General features: G+C 46.1%; 1 protein-coding gene across 1 annotated transcript; it reads right to left on the bottom strand.

Annotated features, from left to right (window-relative positions):
• Positions 1-18,847, bottom strand: LOC126993163 (solute carrier family 23 member 1-like). The gene is made up of 14 exons (XM_050852025.1): positions 18,197-18,847; positions 16,022-16,098; positions 15,351-15,486; positions 14,588-14,745; positions 11,737-11,939; positions 9,296-9,422; positions 8,413-8,536; positions 6,307-6,448; positions 5,589-5,702; positions 4,016-4,155; positions 2,566-2,805; positions 1,660-1,789; positions 846-978; positions 1-373 (listed from the first exon to the last, which is right to left on the bottom strand). The coding sequence occupies exons 2-14, from the start codon at positions 16,093-16,095 to the stop codon at positions 187-189; spliced, it is 1,908 nt and encodes a 635-aa protein (XP_050707982.1). The 5' UTR covers positions 16,096-16,098; positions 18,197-18,847; the 3' UTR covers positions 1-186.
• Positions 18,848-20,681: the final 1,834 nt, after the last annotated feature.

Here is a 20,681-nt window from a genome sequence, read left to right as displayed (position 1 = left end):
TTGTTGTTTTTTTTGTGTTTTTTTGGTATTTCGTTGGGTTGAGGTGACGGAAAGAGCTTGTTTGTCTTGGCCATGCTCCTCCTCTTCCTCCTCTTCCTCACAGATTTAAAGCGCCATCTTGTGTAAAAAGGATTAAACAAAGACAAACCACCATGTATTATTTCCTTCCTTTCCTCTTCTCGTTTATTACATCACTTTTTCGCCTCGGTAGTCGGTCGGGAGTTTCGCCTTTGTAACGGCACTGGTTTTGAAGCAGCGGTCGTCTTGGTCTTGGTCTTGCTCCTCTTCATCTTTACAACGGGACGACATGCAGCTAGAGTGTCCCGCCTCGTCGAACGTCGGGGAGAACGGAAGGAACCGCATCCACGAGACTCTGTGCGTGATAAATAAAGAAAATGGGAAGAAAATACAGTCAAACGGATACACCTAAGTCCTCGAATAAACAAGCACATCAATTAAGCTGAAGGATCATTGTTACGGAGATGAGCACAGCGGCCACATCGATAACAGCGCATGATCCCAACTTTACCTTTTGATCAAGCAAGTGAAAGAATAAGCAATAATCCGGAGTTACGTTAATAGGCGCGGAACTGGATTTTTACCTTATAAACTACAACTATTTGGCTTTCTATTGCAACTATAACCATTCCTCTCACCCACCACAATCAACCACAATTTAGGAAAGTCTACCAACATTCCTACTCTGATTTCAAGATTGGAAGGAAGAGATGGGTTAAGGGACTGGCAGGGAAAGGAAAGGAAGGTGATATGGGATGAAGGGAGGGAACAGGGGCGGTCATTATAGCTACATGGCCTCAGTGCTCATCTCCGTAGCCTTCACCCACCTCCTCATGTAGGGTGTGATCCAGGGCAGGTCGTAGCACACACTCGTAGGACTTCGGAGCGCCTGCATAGCTTCCTCCTTCCCCCTCTGCAAGTGCTTGTTCCGCTTCGTCAGGCCACGCTCCTCTGCCGTGCCTGTGGTTTAGAAGGCGTCACTGTGTGTTGTATAAGTTGGTACAGGTTATTATATTCGTGAGGTTGTATATATAGTGATCTGAGAGAAAGAGAGAGTGAGGTTAAGCTATACCTATTCAATCCTTTCCCTTCCTCAACTGTTTTCCTTTCATCATCTCTTCTTTCCTTCTATTATTTTCTCTTTTCCCTATATCCATAATTTCCTTCCTTCCCCCATCCCTCTCTTCTTCTGTCCATGTTCCCTCCCTCCCCTCCTTCTCCTCCCTCCTCTCCCCCCACTCCCTTCCCCAATATCTTCCTTAATTCTCTTCCTTTCCTCTACCGTTTCTTCTCCTATCCCTCTCTTCTCCTTGTATCCGTGTTCCCTCCCTTCCCTCCCTCCCCACCTTCCTCTTCCCCCACTCCCGTTTCCTCCTTGGTCCTCCCTTCCCCAATATCTTCCTTACTTCTCTTCCTTTCCTCTGCCGTTTCTTCCCCCATCCCTCTCTTCTCCTTGTATCCGTGTTCCCTCCCTCCCCTCCTTCTTCTCCCCCCACTCCCGTTTCCTCCTTTATCCTCCCTTCCCCAATATCTTTCTTTCCTCTACCGTTTCTTCCCCCATCCCTCTCTTCTCCTTGTATTCATGTTCCCTCCCTTCCCTCCTTCCTCTCCCCCTTCCTCTGTAACCCTGCAGCGTCTCACCCGGGATAGTGTTGTCCAGCAGGCCGCCCGTCACGCCCCCCACCACCATCGGCGTCTGCAGCAGCACCCGAAGCATTTGATCCACGGCCTCGGAGCCTGTACGGAGGGCCTCGGGATGCTGCGCGAGCCACTGGAGGCAGAAACATCAGGAATATAAGAGAAGGAAAGGATGAATGGATGGGACAGGAATTTGTAGCGCTCTCTCTCTCTCTTTTGGTCCCCCATCCCCACCATGCAAAGGATATTGCTAAATTAGAAGGTGTTCAGCGTCGAGCAACGAAAATGATCCCTTCCTTGCGCAACAAATCCTACGAAGAAAGGCTTTCTACCCTTAACATGTTCTCTCTTGAGAAACGTCGCCTCCGAGGAAAACTGATCGAATCTTTTAAAATACTTAATGGTTTCACGAATGTAGACAGATCAACATTGTTTATGATCGATGACACTTTGCGCACGAGGAACAATGGCGTAAAACTCAGATGTAGACAAGTAAATTCAGACTGCACCAAATTTTTCTTCACCAACGTTGTAGTGCGAGAATGGAATAAGCTCCCATCATCAGTGGTCCAGTGTAACACGATTGACTCCTTCAAAAATAAGCTCGACCGTCACTTCCTTCAACTTAATATCAACTAGAGTAGAAATGCAACGTTTTGGAGTCTTCTGATTAATGTAAAATCACTTAGGTTTAAGGACAGACCACCAAGTCTGGACCATGGGGTCTGTGTGGTCTGATTTTCTATGTAAGTCTATGTAAGTCTCTCTCTCTCTCTCTCTCTCTCTCTCTCTCTCTCTCTCTCTCTCTCTCTCTCTCTCTCTCTCTCTCTCTCTCTCTCTCTCTCTCTCTCTCTCTCTCTCTCTCTCTCTCTCTCTCTCTCTCTCTCTCTCTCTCCCACATACACGAACCTTCGGGAGGAGGAGGCCGAGGAAGAGAGAGTACCCGAGGATGAAGATGTTCCTGGAGGAGGCGAGATCGACGTCCTGCAGTGCCGAGAGACCCACGGCGGAGATCATCGCGAACATGATGATGAAGACTCCGGCCACCACGGGCTCCGGTATGGTAACGAAGAAGGCCCCGCACTTACCGAAGACCCCCGACGCGATGAGGATGAGAGCGCTGAACTGGACCACCCGACGACTGCCGACCTGAAGAAGTAGAAGAAGAAGTAGAAGAAGAAGAAGAAGAAGAAGAAGAGCAAGAATGAGAAGACGAAGAAGAAGAAGAAGAAGAAGAAGAAGAAGAGCAAGAATGAGAAGACGACGAAGAAGAAGAAGAAAAAGAAGAAGAAGATGAAGAAGAAGAAGAGCAAGAATGAGAAGACGAAGAAGAAGAAGAGAAAGAAGAAGAAGAATGAGAAGAAGAAGAAGAAGAAGAAGAAGAAGAAGAAGAAGAAGAAGAAGAAGACGAAAATGAAGAAGAACAAGAAGGTGAAAAACAACAAAACAAGAAAACAAGAACACGAAGAAGAAGAAGAAGAAGAAGAAGAAGAAGAAGAAGAAGAAGAAGAAGAAGAGGAAGAAGAAGAAAAAGACGAAGATGCAGAAGAACAAGAAGGTGAAAAACAAGAAAAAAAGAAAACAAGAACACGAAGAAGAAGACGAAGAAGAAGAAAAAGAAAAAGAAGAGAAAGGGATTTGAAAGAACGGATCTGTCTTCTCGTCTCCTTCACGTCTCCTTCCTGTCTGTCCACCCGGCTGTGATTAGGTATACCGGGTGTCGGGGAATGGGTGTTGGGGGTCAGTATATTGGGCGCTAACTTGACGAAGAAAAGAGATGGAGATTTGGAAGGGCGGATGGCTAGGCAGTTGGGGGTTAATGTGTCTCATCTCCTGTGTGTGTGGGGAGGTGTGGTGGGGGTTGTGCGTGTGGGGGGGTGGGGGTGGGGGGGTGTTGTGAGGTTTTGCAGCCGTATACCAAAACCTGCATCACTGTTATAGACTAATCCAATATTTTTTTCTTCTTCTTGTCCTTGTTATATTTCTTTTCTTCTTCTTCTTTTTCTTTCTCCTCTTTTTCGTCTTTATCTTTCTCTTCCTCCTCTTTTTTCTTCATCTTGTTCTTGTTCTTCTTCTAGTTTTCTTCTTCTGTTTCTTCTTCTTCATTTTCTTCTGTTTCTTCTTCTTCTTCTTCATCTTCTTCTTCTTCTTCTTCTGTTTCTTCTTCTTCTTCTTCTTCTTCTTCTTTTTCTCCTTCTTCTTTTTCGTTTCTTCTTCTTCTTGCGACAACGAATCCACCACGAGATCAACTCCCCCCCCTCCACACACACAACCCCCATTCCCATCCCCTCCACACACCACACAACCCCCATCCCCCCCCTACCCCCCATCCCCCCAACAGACAGGCTCACACACCTACCTTGGTAACACTGATGACCCCAATATTCTGGCTGCAGGAGGTGGTGCCATTTCCCGTCCCCAGCAGCCCCGCCAGGAGGCACCCCAGGCCCTCCACGGCGATGCCCCGGTTGATGGCACTCCTCGGGGGCGGGGGGGCACCTGGGGGAGGAGGAGGAGGCGGAGGAAGAAGAGAGGTGAGGTTATAGAGGATTTGTTAACTGAATCGAAGCCTCTTGTAATATGTTGTTGGGGAATTGAAGAAGAAGAAGAAGAATTAGAAGAAGAATTAAAAGAAGAAGAATTAGAAAAAGAAGAAGAAGAAGAAGAAGAAGAAGAAGAAGAAGAAGAAGAAGAAGAAGAAGGAAATACTAAAATAAGAAAAAAAGAAGAAAAGCATAAAAAAGATGAAGAAGAAGAAGAACAACAACAACAAAAAAAGAAGAAGAAGAAGAAGAAACAAGAAGAACAAGAGGAACAAAAAGAAGAAGAAGAAAAGAAGAAGAAGAAGAAGAAGAAGAAAAAAAAAAGAAGAAGAAAAACAGACGGAAAAAGCAAAAAAAAAAAAAATGAGGAAGGAGAGAACAAGAACGAGAACACGAAGGAAGAAGAGAGCGAAGATAGAGAAAAAGAACCAGAAAAAGAACAAAAAAGAGGAAAAAGAAAAAGAAATCAGCAGACGACGAAGAAGAAAACGAAGAAGAAGAAGAAGAAGAAAAACATGAGGAAAAGAGAAAAAGAACAAGAAGAAGTGAAGCGTGCCTGACAATTTAATAAAAGGATCCAACACCACATTCATAAAGCTGTTGTCCACGCAATAAACAAAACAAAACAATACAAAGCATAAAAAAACAAATGCACAGAGGTTATAGAGATACATCCCTGCGCCATTATAAACCCTTAATACATGACTGGTAATAAAGATAAATGACTAATATAAAAAAATAACACAGACTTCCTCAACAAAATAATACTGAATACCGTCTCATCGCCTCGATCCATTCAATGCAAGTCATGAACAGAAGCTTCCGCCTTTCACATGAACTACATATATATATATATATATATATATATATATATATATATATATATATATATATATATATATATATATATATATATATATATATATATATATATATATATATATATTTTTTTTTTAGGAGCAGCGAGTAGCGGGCTTTTTTTATTACTGTTTAATTTTTTTGTGCAGAGGAAGGGTCACACTACCACCAGGGTCATAAAACCACCCCTGGAAATGCCCACAACCCTTACGAAAGCCTTGTCAAAAATGATTGATTGATTGATTGATAGTTTATTGTTGCAGGTATTCTTGGGCGACGAAGTGTCTTATAATATGACGCCGGGACCTATGTTTTCCGATTTCCGACCCAAAAAACTGCCTCCTCCACCTTAATAACTACATATATTCATAGTTAGCGTTGAAAAGTTTAATTATTAGTGTCTTTTTGCTAACCGAAATCTGACCCATAAAACACACACACACACACACATCTGACACACTTTATCTTCCCTCCCCTCCCCCCACACACAACCTCCCCTCTCCCCCTCCAACACCCCCCCCACCCCCGCACCTGCCATCTGTGCACAGGCGTAGTAGTCGCCGATGCTCTCCGTCATTGAGGCCACGGCGCCGCCCAGCATGCCCACCACGCCCGCCGCCGTCACGCTCGGCCACCCCCACTGCCCTGCGGAGGAGAGGGTGAGGTGAGGGGAGGAAGGGGTGACAGAGGGAGGGGGGAGGGTTAAGATGGATAATGATGTAGAGGGAAGGGGATGACGGCGAAGTTGAAGTGTAGATATATGGTAAAGAAAAGGATATGGTGCGAAAAAGAGATGGGGAGGGAAAAAAAGGGAAGTTTGAGATGCAGAGAGTAAACTTAAAGAGAAATGGATGGCGAGGTAAGGGAGAAGGGGGGAATGTTGAGGCGACCAGGGTAAGGAAAAGAATGGAAAATTGAAGAGATGCAGAAAGAGGAAAACAGGGAAAGTTAAGATAAAGAGAGTAAATAAACCTGAAGAGAAATGGATAGTGACGTAAGGGAGAAGGGGGGGAATGTTGAGGTGACGAGTGTAAGGAAAAGAATGGGAAGTTGAAGAAATGCGGAAAGAGGAAAACAGGGGAAGTTAAGATAAAGATAAAGTTAATTAAAGAAAAGGATGGAGAGAGGCGAGTACTGAGGTGAGGAGGGAAAAGAAAGGGTTGTGTAGAACTGAAAATTTTGAGATGAAGGAGAAAAAAAAAAAGGTTATGATGCAGAGGATAAACCCAATTTCCCACGCGTCACTCACCTGGGTAAGGCACGAAGATCCACGGGGTATTCCTGATGATGTCACCCGCGGCGTCAGTGCGCGCGGGGGAGCCTGGGGGGAAGAATTCCAAGGCTGTCAGCACGCCACACACGCCCCAGGACAGGAGTACGGCACCCAGAACCTGTAGGAAAGAAAAGAAAACCTTGTCAATCATATGCTAGCTGGGGCGCCACCGAAGAAATGTTTTAAAATATGCCCCGATAGCTTTTTTTTTTTTTTTTTTTTTACAAGTCAAGCAAGGGAAGGAAACAAAGCAAGTACAACTAAAACAACAGCAAAACAAGAGCACATCCAGTGAATACAGGTTATGTACGTGTTATTGAGGGTCGTAACATAAGTCCTTCCCCGGAAAGCCTTGACAATTATATGCTTGGGCGCCGAAGTGTTTGAAAATATGCCCTTAAGTAAGTAGAAAAGAGTAAACAGAAAAGGAAGGAATGTCTGCTGCTACTTGGAAGGAAAAGAAGGAGGAGAACGAAGAGAAGAGAGAGAGAGAGAGAGAGAGAGAGAGAGAGAGAGAGAGAGAGAGAGAGAGAGATAACTGCATGGAATAGGACATAAGAGAGAGGGTAGAGAAATAAATGATGTGCTATTTGGAAAGCGATGCGAGGAGAGAGGTAAAGAGAGAGGAAGGGAAGGGAAGGGAAAGGAAGGGAAGGAAGGAAAGAGGTGTGCTGAGATGGACGAAGAGGAAAGATAAAGAGAGAGGAAAGGAAGGAAGGGAAGGGAAGGGAAGGGAAACATGAAAACATGGAAACATGGAAACGCAGGCAACAGAAAGCCTATTGGCTCATTACGAGGTTGCCCGCTTTGGTGATTTAATCTGCTCGACAGCCTGGGGCCTGGGGAGCAGATGAAAGCACCTCGACATTGAGGAGCAGATGAAAGCGCCTCGATATTGAGGAGCAGATGAAAGCAACTCAATATTCAGTTTACTCCCGACGCAGCGAAGTGACGGTCGATTCTATATTTGAAGGAGTTGATAGTATTCGCATTTACTACTTCTGAAGGAAGATTGTTCCAGTGACGGATGACTCGGTTTGAATAGAAACTCCTTCCGATGTCTGTGTTACATCGACTAGACTGAATGGGTAAACCGTTATTTCTAGTTCTTAGGTTGGTTTGCAATTCAAAGAAATTGGAGTAATCGACGTTATTGAATTTTTCAGATACTTGAAGACTTGAATCATATCTCCTCGTAGGCGTCTTTTCTCTAATGTAAAGAGATTGAGTCGCTTGAGTCGTTCCTCGTACGGTTGAGCCCTTAAGGTTGGTATCATTTTCGTGGCGCGTCGCTGAATCCTTTCCAGTAAATCAATGTCCTTTCTGTAATTAGGAGACCAGAACTGTACTGCATACTCGAGGTGCGGTCTTACCATGGAATTATATAAGGATAGCATCACGTCTGGCGTTTTACACTCGAAGTTCCTCGCTATGAACCCGAGCATAGTGTTGGCTTTGTTGTATGCTTTTTTACAGTGATTCGCGTGTTTCAGGTCACTGCTGATAGTGACTCCAAGATCCTTTTCCTCCTGCATCGCTTGCAGAGGTCTCCCATTCATGATGTATGTGTGGTTACTATTTCTGGACCCAATGTGCATGACTTTGCATTTGTCAACATTAAAGGACATTTGCCATTTTTCCGACCATTCGATAATGTGATTGAGGTCTTTCTGAATGATTTCGCAGTCGGTCTTTGTGAGGGCCTTTCCCCCCACCTTAGTGTCATCAGCAAATTTCGATATTGTGGGGAAGAGAAGGGAAGGGAAGAGAAGGGAAGAGAAGGAGAGGGAGAGAAAGGAAAGAGGCGTGAGATGGCCGAAGAGAAAAGGTAAAGAGAGAGGAAGGGAAGGGAAGGGAAGGGAAGGGAAGGGAAGGGAAGGGAGGAAGGAAGGGAAGGGAAGGGAGGAAGGAAGGAAGGAAGGAAGGAGAGGAAGGAAAGGGAAGGGAAGGGAAGGGAAGGGAAGGGAAGGAGAGGGAGAGGAAGGACAGAGGTATGAGGGGTGGCCGAAAAGGAAAAGTAAAGACATGTAAACAGGCAAAGGAAAGAGGGAAAAGGGAGGAGAAGGATGAAAAAGCCCTTACCGGAAAGCACTTGAAGAACCTCGCCCTACCGAAGGAGAGGCCGCGGCCCCCCCTCGCCACCACAGGCACGGGCACCTCGACGCGGCTCAGGTACTGCGAGAACAGGATCATGAAAGCCATCGTCCTGTGAAGAGGAGGAGGAGGAGGAGGAGGAGGAGGTAGTGGCAGAGGAGGAGGAAGGATTAAGTGGTGGTAGAGGAAGAAGAAAAAGGAAAGAAGTAAAGGAGGAGGAGGAGGAGGAATAAAAAAAGAGGAGGAGGAGGAGGAGGAGGAGGAGGAAGAATTAAGTGGTGGTAGAGGAAGAAGAAAAAGGAAAGAAGTAAAGGAGGAGGAGGAGGAGGAATAAAAAAAAAGAGGAGGAGGAGGAGGATGTGTAGGTGATAGTGGAAGAAGGAAAAAGAGAAGTAGGGGAGGAGGAGGAGGAGGAGGAGGAAAAAGAGGAGGGGGAGGAAGAGAGGAAGAGGTGGTGATGGAAGAAAAGGAAGAGGGAAAAGAAGAAGAAGAAGGAGAGTAGGAGGAAGATGACGACGAGAAGGAATACGAGGAGGAGGAGGAGGAGGAGGAGGAGGTGGAAGACGAGTAAGGTGAGGAGGAGGAGGAGGAGGAGGTGGAAGACGAGTAAGGTGAGGAGGAGGAGGAGGAGGAGGAGGAGGAGGAGGAGGAGGAGGAGGAGGAGAAAAAAATACAAACATTTAACTTGAAAAAAACACAAATATTATATACTAAAACAAGTCTATGTATGTCTATAACTCTTTTTACACCGTATACTCATTCACTATCCACTACCACCACTACTACTACAACTACTACTACTACCACTACTACTACTACCACTACTACCGCTACTACTGCTACTACTACTACTACTACTTCTGCCGCTCACATGAAAGAGATGCCCCAGTGTGAGGAGGCCTTGCTGGCGGCGACGTCGAAGAGGGAGAGGCCGACCAGCGCCACAGTGGGAGCGATGGCCAGGGGCGTGATGAAACGGAGCAGAACCCCAACCAAGCCTGCGAAGACAGGTCGGTATCATAAGACACTTTCGCTTCTAACATCAGCTATTTCTATAGGTCAAAAAGGGGGTCAGTCGGGTTCTAATGAGTGTTTCTTTAGGTTCACGGTACAGAAGAAAGGTCACACTACCACCAGGGTCAAGAATTTAATCCTGGATATGCCCATAACTCCTAGGATAGCTTTGTCAAATATGTTTTCTTGGGCGGCGGAATGTCTTATAATACGAGTCAGTACTAACAACGAGACTCAACGCCCACCAGTCTGTATACCTTCTCGCTAAAGCGGATATTTCACTGGAACGATTTTGGTTGAGCAGGCCCCGTCCGTAAGCAAATGCTGACAGAAGGGACACTGCTCATGGATCATAGGGGGGGGAGGTTATTTTCTGCTCACGATAGCCCGGGCGCCTCACTTCACCCTGATTCGCCGGCTAGTTCTTATGCTCCTCCCATCTCAATGACGTCATCAGCCTTAAACACTCTCTCTCTCTCTCTCTCTCTCTCTCTCTCTCTCTCTCTCTCTCTCTCTCTCTCTCTCTCTCTCTCTCTCTCTCTCTCTCTCTCTCTCTCTCTCTCTCTCTCTCTCTCTCTCTCTCTCCTTTTTTGTACTACTTTGAATTTTTATATGTAGCTTCATAGATAGTTTATTTATAGTAGTTTATAGATAGCTCTCTCTCTCTCTCTCTCTCTCTCTCTCTCTCTCTCTCTCTCTCTCTCTCTCTCTCTCTCTCTCTCTCTCTCTCTCTCTCTCTCTCTCTCTCTCTCTCTCTCTCTCTCTCTCTCTCTCTCTCTCTCTCTCTCTCTCTCTCTCTCTCTCTCTCTCTCTCTCTCTCTCTCTCTCTCTCTCTCTCTCTCTCTCTATATATATATATATATATATATATATATATATATATGTGTGTGTGTGTGTGTGTGTGTGTGTGTGTGTGTGTGTGTGTGTGTGTGTCTCTCTCTCTCTCTCTCTCTCTCTCTCTCTCTCTCTCTCTCTCTCTCTCTCTCTCTCTCTCTCTCTCTCTCTCTCTCTATATATATATATATATATATATATGTGTGTGCGTGTGTGCGTGTGTAATTCACCACCACGGCCTGATCGCGTGATCACTCCTAATCGCCAGCAGGTACCCTCCCGACATGAGCAAGTGCTATTTATCGCGTGTGTGTGTGTGTGTGTGTGTAAATATGCAGGGTCTGAGCTACAGTGTGTGTGTGTGTGTGTGTGTGTGTGTGTGTGTGTGTGTGTGTGTGTGTGTGTGTGTGTGTGTGTGTGTGTGTGTGTGAATATGCAGGGTCTAACCTCCCGAAGGTCTGGGTCCCGAGCAAATTCGTTCCCGTGAAATACCGGATTAATTAAGAAGTGGGTGTGTTTAGCCTTGGAATTATTAGGATAACGTTTTTAGTTTTGGAAAGATTAGGATAACGTTTTTAGTTTTGGAAAGATTAGGGTAACGTTTTTAGTTTTGGAAAGATTAGGAGGCAAGCCCATGTATTCTTAAACGTATCGGGCTCCCATTACGACACTTTCCCGAGGCCACAGGGAGGATTAACCGGGTTTTCATGGGGGACTTTTTCCCGTTCAATTTGCAGAAGTCGGGTAAAACTATCACCAGGATCCCAGAACACTCCATAACAATCCCAAAAACTTTTACGAGAGTCTTTTCAAACAGGCGAACTGAGGTGCCGAGACGCTTAATTATGAATACGGGCAGAAGTCATTAGTTTTGGCAGTATTAGAATAGCATTTTTAGTTCTGGAAAGATTTGAATATCTTTTTTTCTTTTGCCCTATAGCGCCGGTAGGCTTTCATGATGGGCCTGTTAGTGGCGCAGGCAAGTGTGTTACAGTGGCGCCATTCTTGTTTGGCTCTTGCTGCCCCTTGGAGTTCCACTTGATCCTCTTTAGAGAGTGTCGCTAAATTCGAGGTTAATGGGTGGTCTTCTAATAGCATTTTGGAAGTCTTAGGCCACTCGGCGACGAATGAAAATAATCAGCTTGTAGTGGCGGGCAGGACTTGAAGCCGGGTACTGCAGGACACGGCGCCTTCACGCTGACCACTCAGGAAGGGTGGGGAAGAGGGGGGGAGGGTGGAGAAAGAAGGGTGAGAAGGGATGGGGAAAGAGAGGGGGGTGGGGAAGAGAAGGGTTTTGATTCATCGAGGGATAAGTCTTAGTTTTGGAAATGTTAGGATAATGTCTTCAGTTTTAGAAAGATTACCATAACGGTTTTTTATATAGTTTTGGAAAGATGAGGATAACGTCTTTAGTTTTGGAAAGACGAGGACAACAATAGCACAGTCACCCTTTCAAAACCTCACCTGAGAAGCCAAGGACGATCTGAAACACTGAGGCAACCGCGATGGCTCCCTGGACGTCCCTGATCCGGCCCAGCCACTCCTCCTCCCGCGCCGCCGCCGTCATGTTGGCCAAGGGCAGGGCGGCGCACGGTGGATGGATGGACGTGAGAAGCGTGATCGTGGGCACTACATAGGCGAAGTCCCCCCCTTGAACGACGGGCAACCTGGGGAAAGAAAACGGGGGTGGATGAAGGGGCGAAGAGGAGAGAGGTAGAAAGGAGGAGGAAAGGAAGGGAAGGGCGAAGAAGAGAGAGGAAGGAGAGAAAACGGGAAAGGGAAGACGGTGGGGTAGAAAGAGGAAGAAAAAGGAAGAAGAAAAAAGGGGTATGGAGGGTCTAAAGAAAAGAAGTTAGAGAGAGAGAGAGAGAGAGAGAGAGAGAACAATATATGGGATTAGGTTACATCAGCTCACATTTCCAACTCGAGTCTTGCACCATTTTTTTCTTTCCGTCAATTGGGTGTCCTGATAAGCCTTCCCTTCCCCTCCCTTCCCTTCCCTTCCCCTCCCTTCCCTTCCCTTCCCCTCCCTTCACTTCCCTTTCCTTTCCCATCCCTTCCCTTCCATTCCGTTCCGTTTCGTTCCCTTCCCTTCCTTTTCCTTTCCTTACATACCATTCCATTCAGTTCTCCTTTCCTATCCCTTCCCTTCCATTCCGTTCCGTACCGTTCCCTTCCCTTCCTTTTCCTTCCCTTCCCTTCCCTTACATACCATTCCATTCAGTTCCCTTACCTTCCGTTCACTTCACTTCCATTCCCTTCCCTTCCCCTCCCTTTCCTTCCCTTCCCTTCCCCACCCTTCCCCTCCTTTCCCTTCCCTTTCTTTCCTTTCCTTCTCTTTCCTTCCCTTTCCTTTCCTTTTCTTTTTCTCCCTTCCCTTCTTTTCCCTTCCCTTTCTTTCCCTTCCCTTCCCTTCTCTTCCCTTCCCTTCACTTCCATTCCCTTCCCTTTCCTTCCCTTTCCTTTCCTCCCCTTCCATTTTCTTCCCTTCCCTTCACTTCACTTCCCTCCCCTTCCCTCTCCTCTGTAGTGAAGGGCCTCAACCCCCCCCCCCCCCACTTCCCCTCCACACAATTTACACTCATAGTCATCAACCTATTCCTCTTCCTCTCTCTCTCTCCACACTCCTTTCTTTCTCCTCCCCTCTCCTTCCTCTCCAATCTCCGTCTCTCTCCCCTAACCCTTTCCTTCCCCTCCCTCTATCTTCCCTATCTTTCTCTCTTACCTTTGTACACAAAAATATAAGGAGATAATACAAGGCCAATATCTATCTATCTAACTATCTATCTATCTATCTACATACCTACGGATCGACCTATCCTATAACAATCAATCAATCAGTCAGTCAATCAATCTACCTACGAACCTATTCATCTATCAAGCAATCAATCTCTCTCTCTCTCTCTCTCTCTCTCTCTCTCTCTCTCTCTCTCTCTCTCTCTCTCTCTCTCTCTCTCTCTCTCTCTCTCTCTCTCTCTCTCTCTCTCTCTCACGACATTTTACTGCAGCGATGCCTTAAACTACGTATAGACCCTTTCTGGATCCAAGACTACCTATCAAACAGAACTCAATCAGTCCGGCTAAACAATCACATATCACCCAAATCCTTAATAACACATGGAGTCCCACAAGGCTCTATCCTTGGCCCTATTCTTTTTACTATTTTTGTTAATGATATCTCCGATCACATCAGCGACTGTATACTGGTTCAGTACGCAGGTGACACACAGTTTATCCACAGTGACAACATTAATAACATAGACCAGCTAATAACCAGAGCTAAAGTAACACTGTCGAATGCCAAGACTTACTTCCTAAAAAGTGGCCTTATGTTGAATTCTAACAAACCCAATTTATATTTATCGGCAAACGGCAACTGTTATCGAGCTTACCAGATGATATGACCATCAACTTTGACGGAAGTGATATACCAATAAGCAAACATGTTAAAATATTGGGTGTTTACTTTGACATGTACATGACGTTCGACACACACATACATCAACTCAACAAAAAAGTAATAGGGGTAATAATGTTCATAAACAGAATTAAGGACATATTTGATAAGGCCACCAGAGTGATTGTTATCAAGACACTAGTGTTAAGTAATCAATTACGGACTAAAAATATGGGGCAACACCAATGAGACCCTCATGCAGCGAGTGCAAAAACTGCAAAACTTCGCTGCCAAAGTTGCTGCTGGGGGCTACAAAAGACGCGACCGTGCTACTCCTGTGTTACAAGAACTAAAGTGGATAAAGATGAAAGAAAAAGTGAAATTCGATCAGTGTATAATGGTGTATAAAGTGACCCATAAATATTATCCTGAGTGGCTACTAAACTTACCATATGTAACACAAATTAACGAACTTGTAACGAGACAAAACGGAGACCTATTTATCCCAAGAGTGAGAACAGACAATGGTGCGCGGTCACTATTAGTAAGTGGACCAAGAGCATGGAACAAGCTCCCCCCTAATATAAAAGAGCTCCCGTCACTCACGAGCTTCAAGAAAGCCCTAACTATTCACGCTCTTCAAGGAGGCTTTTGCTAAAGAACGCGTGAAGGACGTAATATACACTTATCTCGTACATATGTATTATATCTAGTAAGTTCCTATATATGATATCCCATGTAAATATTTAGTAATTAAGATAAAAGATTAATTAAAGAAAGTCTTATATATGATATCTATATTACATGTAAAGTATTTAGTAATTAAGAGAAAAGCCATTGTACATTGTAGTTTAATGGAATAAAGCATTCTGATTCTGATTCTGATTCTCTCTCTGTCTCTCTCTACCCACCACTAACCGTATGCCGAAGGTGGTCTGCAGAAGGGTGACGAGGCCGGAGTGGAAGAGCACAGTGGACACGAGGGCGCTGCGGGCCGGGTCATCCTCAGCCATGCACAAGAAGGACGCCACCATGATCGGGATGCCCACCGTGCCCCCCGCCATGGTCAGGTAGTGCTGGGGGGGGGGAGAGGAGGGGGGTTTGAGAGGGAGGAGGAGGAAGGAAAGGGAAAGAGAAGGGTTAATTGAGGTACACACACACACACACACACACACACACACACACACACACACACACACACACATACACACCTTCGTGGCACAACAGGTAGAGCGCTGTGGTGTGTGAGGTAGAGGAAATATTTTGTTTTTTTTAAAGAGAAACAAATTTATTCACTGACATTTTTATTTTATTTATTTATTTATTTTTACTAATTATTGCCCAAGCACGTCCGTCTTGCCTGGTGACTGACATGTATATATATTTTGAACTCTCTCTCTCTCTCTCTCTCTCTCTCTCTCTCTCTCTCTCTCTCTCTCTCTCTCTCTCTCTCTCTCTCTCTCTCTCTCTCTCTCTCTCTCTCTCTCTCTCTCTCTATACCTGTGTAATATTAGTAGGAAGCGCAAGTGTTCCAGTGGTATTTAAAAATGAAAAATGTGACATGTAGAAATATGAAGCTAAAAATGATTATCTCTCTCTCTCTCTCTCTCTCTCTCTCTCTCTCTCTCTCTCTCTCTCTCTCTCTCTCTCTCTCTCTCTCTCTCTCTCTCTCTCCTCTCACCTGGAGGCCGAAGAAGAGGCACAGGTACCACGGGGGCACGTCCTCCACGGTGTATATCAGGTCGTTGTGGCCGGCGGGGGGCGGGGTGGGGGGCGCCGAGTCTGGGGGGGCGGGGGTGGGGGGGTCCTCCTGCGATCTGGACCATCATCATTATCATTATCACTGTTATTATTATTATCATTATTATTTTTTTATTATCTTATCTTTCTTTCCTTCTTTCTTTCTTTCTTCCTCTCTTTTTTTCTTTCTTCCTTCCTTCCTTCCTTACTTACTGACTTACTACTACTACTACTATTACTACCATTACTACTACTACTACTACTACCACTACTACTTCTACTACTACTGCGCCTATTCTCTCTCTCTCTCTCTCTCTCTCTCTCTCTCTCTCTCTCTCTCTCTCTCTCTCTCTCTCTCTCTCTCTCTCTCTCTCTCTCTCTCTTTCTCAATCTATCTATCTATCTATCTATTTTCAACTCTCAACAATACTTCGTTAAAATATGAATCTAAGTAACTGAAGATGTCTTTACTACACACAAATTAACACTCTAACACAACACAACGGCAACACAGCGGCAACACAAGAGTAACACAACAGTAACACAACGGCAACACAAGAGTAACACAAAAGTAACACAACAGTAACACAACGGTAACACTGCAATACTCACTCTGGCGTTATATTGCATATCGCGTGACGTTCCTCTCCGTTCATGCTGTTCACTGCTGTTGCGTTCTTCACCATATCCTGGAAGAAACAGTAGTAGTAGAAGTAGTAGTAGTAGTAGTAGGGAGGGAGGGAGGGAGGGAGGAAGGAAGGAAGGAAGGAGAGAGGGAAAGAAGGAAGAAAAAGGAAGAACGGGTGGAAGGAAATCAAAAAGAAGAAAAGAAGGGAGTCAGTCAGTCAGTCAGTCAGTCAGTCAGTCAATCAGTCAACCAATCAATCAGTCAGTCAGTCAGTCAGTCAGTCAGTCAGTCAACCAATCAATCAGTCACTCAGTCAGTCAGTCAGTCAACCAATCAATCAGTCACTCAGTCAATCAGTCAGTCAGTCAGTCAGTCAACCAATCAATCAGTCACTCAGTCAGTCAGTCAGTCAGTCAGTCAGTCAACCAATCAATCAGTCACTCAGTCAATCAGTCAGTCAGTCAGTCAGTCAGTCTGTCAGTCAACCAATCAATCAGTCACTCAGTCAGTCAGTCAGTCAGTCAGTCAACCAATCAATCAGTCACTCAGTCAGTCAGTCAGTCAACCAATCAATCAGTCAGTCAGTCAGTCAGTCAGTCAGTCAGTCAGTCAGTCAGTCAACCAATCAATCAGTCACTCAGTCAATCAGTCAGTCAGTCAGTCAACCAATCAATCAGTCACTCAGTCAATCAGTCAGTCAGTCAGTCAGTAAGTCACCAGTACCTAACATCCCACCAGCCATGCCTAGTAGCGACAAAGCGCATCACCTCAGGACAATGAGAAGGCAACTCACGCGCACCACCGCCCTCAACACCGCAAGGACTGACAATGAATGTCTCACCACCACACCACACCCACCCATGTAGATCTTGCTGGGCGCCCCGCTAACACGCCTCACGCCATGACTATCAAAACTGGAGGATGCTGTTGTTGTTGTTAGGGGCATGACGGAGAGGACGAGACAGGTAGTACAGCCCTGGGTAAGGCCACACACGCGCGTCAGGAGTTAAGCATTATACGAAGACTCCCTTTTGTTCTTTCCTGACAGTGACACAGTGACCTGACAACCCATAAACCTTTTTGAAGCAGTCTTGGCAGTGCTCAGAGCTGCGTGGGTCTTAGTGTTTTTTTTTTTTCTGATGCCCTGCCTATAGCGCGCAGTAGGCTATCTTGGGGGACCTGCTGGTGAATGGCCTCTGTCTCACACATTCCCGGTCCCGGTCGCGACCGTCCCCGATGACTCCCGATAAGCCGATCGGGGACTGGCCGCCGACAAAATAGGCAATAATCCCCGGATCGGCGTCCTGGCGGCTTACCGCCGGTCTGCCTGCGGTAGACCGGCGGCTTACCGCCGGTCAGCGGGCGGTTTACCGGCGGTAGACCGGCGACCATATACGATTTTCGATTTCTCCGACCGGCGACGGCAGCAGGTCAGTCGGCGGTCGACCGCCGGCCTACCGGCGGCAGACCTGCGGCACATCGACGAGCAAACACTTTCGTTGTCACGCCCGTCCAGGTGTTTTGATCATTCGTGAGTTTGACATCGCAATGGCTTTCCTCAGCTCTCGTGAACGCGAAATTGAACTCCTGAAATTGGACGTGGACAGTGACCAAAGTTTGTTGACGCTTGTATGTCTGATGGAAAATAGACGGTTGAAAAAAATACAGAAGAAGAAACGTAGGGCAACGTGGGTGAGGCCATGGACGCAGAGAAGAGACATTCGTATTATCCTCCTACATTCCCCACCTACCACCAGCTCCAGCCTCAACACCCTGGTGCGGATGTGCAGCCACGCCCTCGCACTCCCCACACACCTTCAACCTCGACTTATTCATCCCTGGAGGGAGAGGCCCTACTAGCACCTCGCTCCACCAGCGAGTGAGATCAAGCAGACATGCCCTGCCCAGTATTTAATCTTGGTTGTTGTGAAACCAAATCAGGTGAGGTCTGGTAAACAAGGGAGCGGCTGCTGTCACCTGTCAACCTCATCTTTTCCGCTCCGTGTTTCCGCCCATCCTACTTCCCTATATTCAGCCATCATGTTGTGTGTGTTAGATTTAATGAATAAATAAATAATAACTCTTATTTCCTTTACCGCCCTACACTTTTACACTGCAGTTCCAAAGATGTAATTATAACTGATTTTCATAGTGCTTACCTTTCATTTTGAGACTGCTTCCATTTGTCAAGCGACTGCTCCTGCATCTGAATTGTAGTAATCACGCAGGTGATCACGTACACTCTTTGCTGCAAGTGTTGCAGTGTTGCCTCGTAGATTTCGCATTGGAGTCAGCTCCGACTCCTGTTGACGCCACCTACCACCAGCTACAACCTCAACACCCATTCATTCACCCATCTATATAAATCAGCTAACCAGTCATTCAGTCATCTATAACTCAGCCATCCAACAATTCAGTCATCAGCCATCTATAATCCAACCATCCAGTAATTTATAAACCAGCCACTCAGCCATTCAGAACACTTGCTCCTTGTACTACTCAACCAACTCCTCCTCCTCTGTGAACAAGTTGATTTTGTTTCGCTCCCACGAATCATTTAGTGATGGTGTAATCTGGTCCTCTGCCATTATTTGATCTTCAAAAGTCTTCTATAGCTGTGGGCATGTTGCTTGGGTGTAGAGACGCGTGCCGGGTGATTTTATATGTTTATAATAAGCAGCTTCATACCTAAATTAATTCGTGTGCATAAAATCTCTCTCTCTCTCTCTCTCTCTCTCTCTCTCTCTCTCTCTCTCTCTCTCTCTCTCTCTCTCTCTCTCTCTCTCTCTCTCTCTCTCTCTAATATATATACATATATCTTTCTATTTTTTCTCTCTCACCCATTTCTCTTCCTCCTTTCTCTCATCTCCCTTCATCCTTCATCCCTCGCTCCTACCTGTTCCTCCTCGTTTTCCTCCTTCCTCCCTTGCTAATCCCCAGGTCAGACACAGGTGTTCACTCGCGGTCTACCGCCGGTCTACTGCCGGTCTACCGTCGGTTGTCGGCGGTTGACCGCCAGTCGACCGGGAACATCGCCGATATCTTTGAAAATTTTAAAGTTGACCGGTGGTGGTGGGCTGCGTCTACGGTCCTCAGGGTCGACCGGCGGTGCACCGGCGGTCTGCCGCCGACCATTCCCGATCTTACAGCCGATCGACCGGCGATCGGCTTATCGGGAGTCATCGGGGACGATCGGGACCGGGACCGGGAATGTGTGAGAGCCCCTTGGCGCAGGCGAATTATATTTATAGTGGCTGCCGTGATGTATGTCTCTTGCTTGACCCATGCTGCTCCCCGGTGCTCCTCTTAACCGGAGTGACTGAAGATAGGGTTGACTGAAGAACTTGAACCAAGGACCTCGGGATTACCACGTTCGCGCCCTGACTACTCGGCCATCTCCTTCTGATACACTGCGGGGAGGGGAGAAGTGGGGTTTTGGGGGGCGAAAAGGACTTTGGTGAACCTCGCTCTAAAACAAAGGAAAATGTGGTTCTCCAATTCTTTTAGCGGATGTAGTAACCACTTGCAATATTCGATGGTGGTCACGTGGTATACCCTTCACCCAGCATATGCGTTCAACAAAGTGGTAGAAGGGAAGAAGGAAAGAAGAATGGAAGGAAAATGAAAGAAAAAAGGAAGGAAGGAAGCAAGTTAGGAACAGCATTACACTTAGGAAGGAAGGAAGGAATAAGGAAAGAAGGAAAAAAGAAGAGAAATATGCGCAAACAATAATACCTTAGCCTTGTCCGAGAAAGACCAGATGCTTAGTTTTAATTTTAGGCTGATATCTTGTACTCCGCCCTTATCAGCCTTGTTCGCGAGACTATATGATCGGTTTCCTTATCTAAACTGTTCACCCATATCCCGCCTCGCTTCCTGTGTCCTCGCGTGCCTGAAGGATAAACAAAACCACATCATGCAGACAGGCGTTCCGACACACACACACACACACACACACACTGGATACTCATCAAATTCCGGTCGTGTAGCCTACCTCCAATTAACCACCCCCCCACCGCAGACATCAATGCCGAAGAGATACTGAACAGAGGAACAATGACATTAAAGTGTTGACGTCCAGATAATGAATCACTCTGTAGCATAACTCTCCTAACTTTATGCTCAGCAGTTTGGGGGCATTTCCAGGAGTAGTTTTATAGACCCTGGTGGTAGGTTTTTTTTTTTTTTTTTTCGGAGCGCCTTAGCACACACACATTTGACCATGGGCTTTCGTTGGAGTTTAGGGGCATTTCCAGTAGTTTTATAGACCCTGGTGGTAGTTTTCTCGGAGCTTCTTAGCACACACACATTTGACCAGGCTTTCGTAGGAGTTCTGGGTACTTCCAGGGGTAGTTTTTAGACCCTGGTGGTAGTTTGACCCTTCTTCTGTACCATGAACCTAAAAAAAGCACTCATTAGAGCCCGACTGATCTCCTTTTGGCTTTTGGAAATAGTTGATGTTAGAGGCGGAGGATGAGAGGACCTTATTCTTGAACATTTCGGCATCCAACCATTCACACATATTTGACAAGGCTTTCGTAGGAGTTTGGGGCACTTCCAGGGGTAGTTTTTAGACCCTGGTGGTAGTCTGACCCTTCTTCTGTACCATGAACCTCAAAGAAGCACTCATTAGAACCCGACTGA

The sequence above is a fragment of the Eriocheir sinensis genome, unplaced genomic scaffold (genome assembly GCF_024679095.1).
Source record: "Eriocheir sinensis breed Jianghai 21 unplaced genomic scaffold, ASM2467909v1 Scaffold574, whole genome shotgun sequence".
NCBI lineage: Eukaryota > Metazoa > Arthropoda > Malacostraca > Decapoda > Varunidae > Eriocheir > Eriocheir sinensis.
Note: the sequence above shows the minus strand (reverse complement) of the source record. Positions and strands in the feature narration are given on the sequence as shown.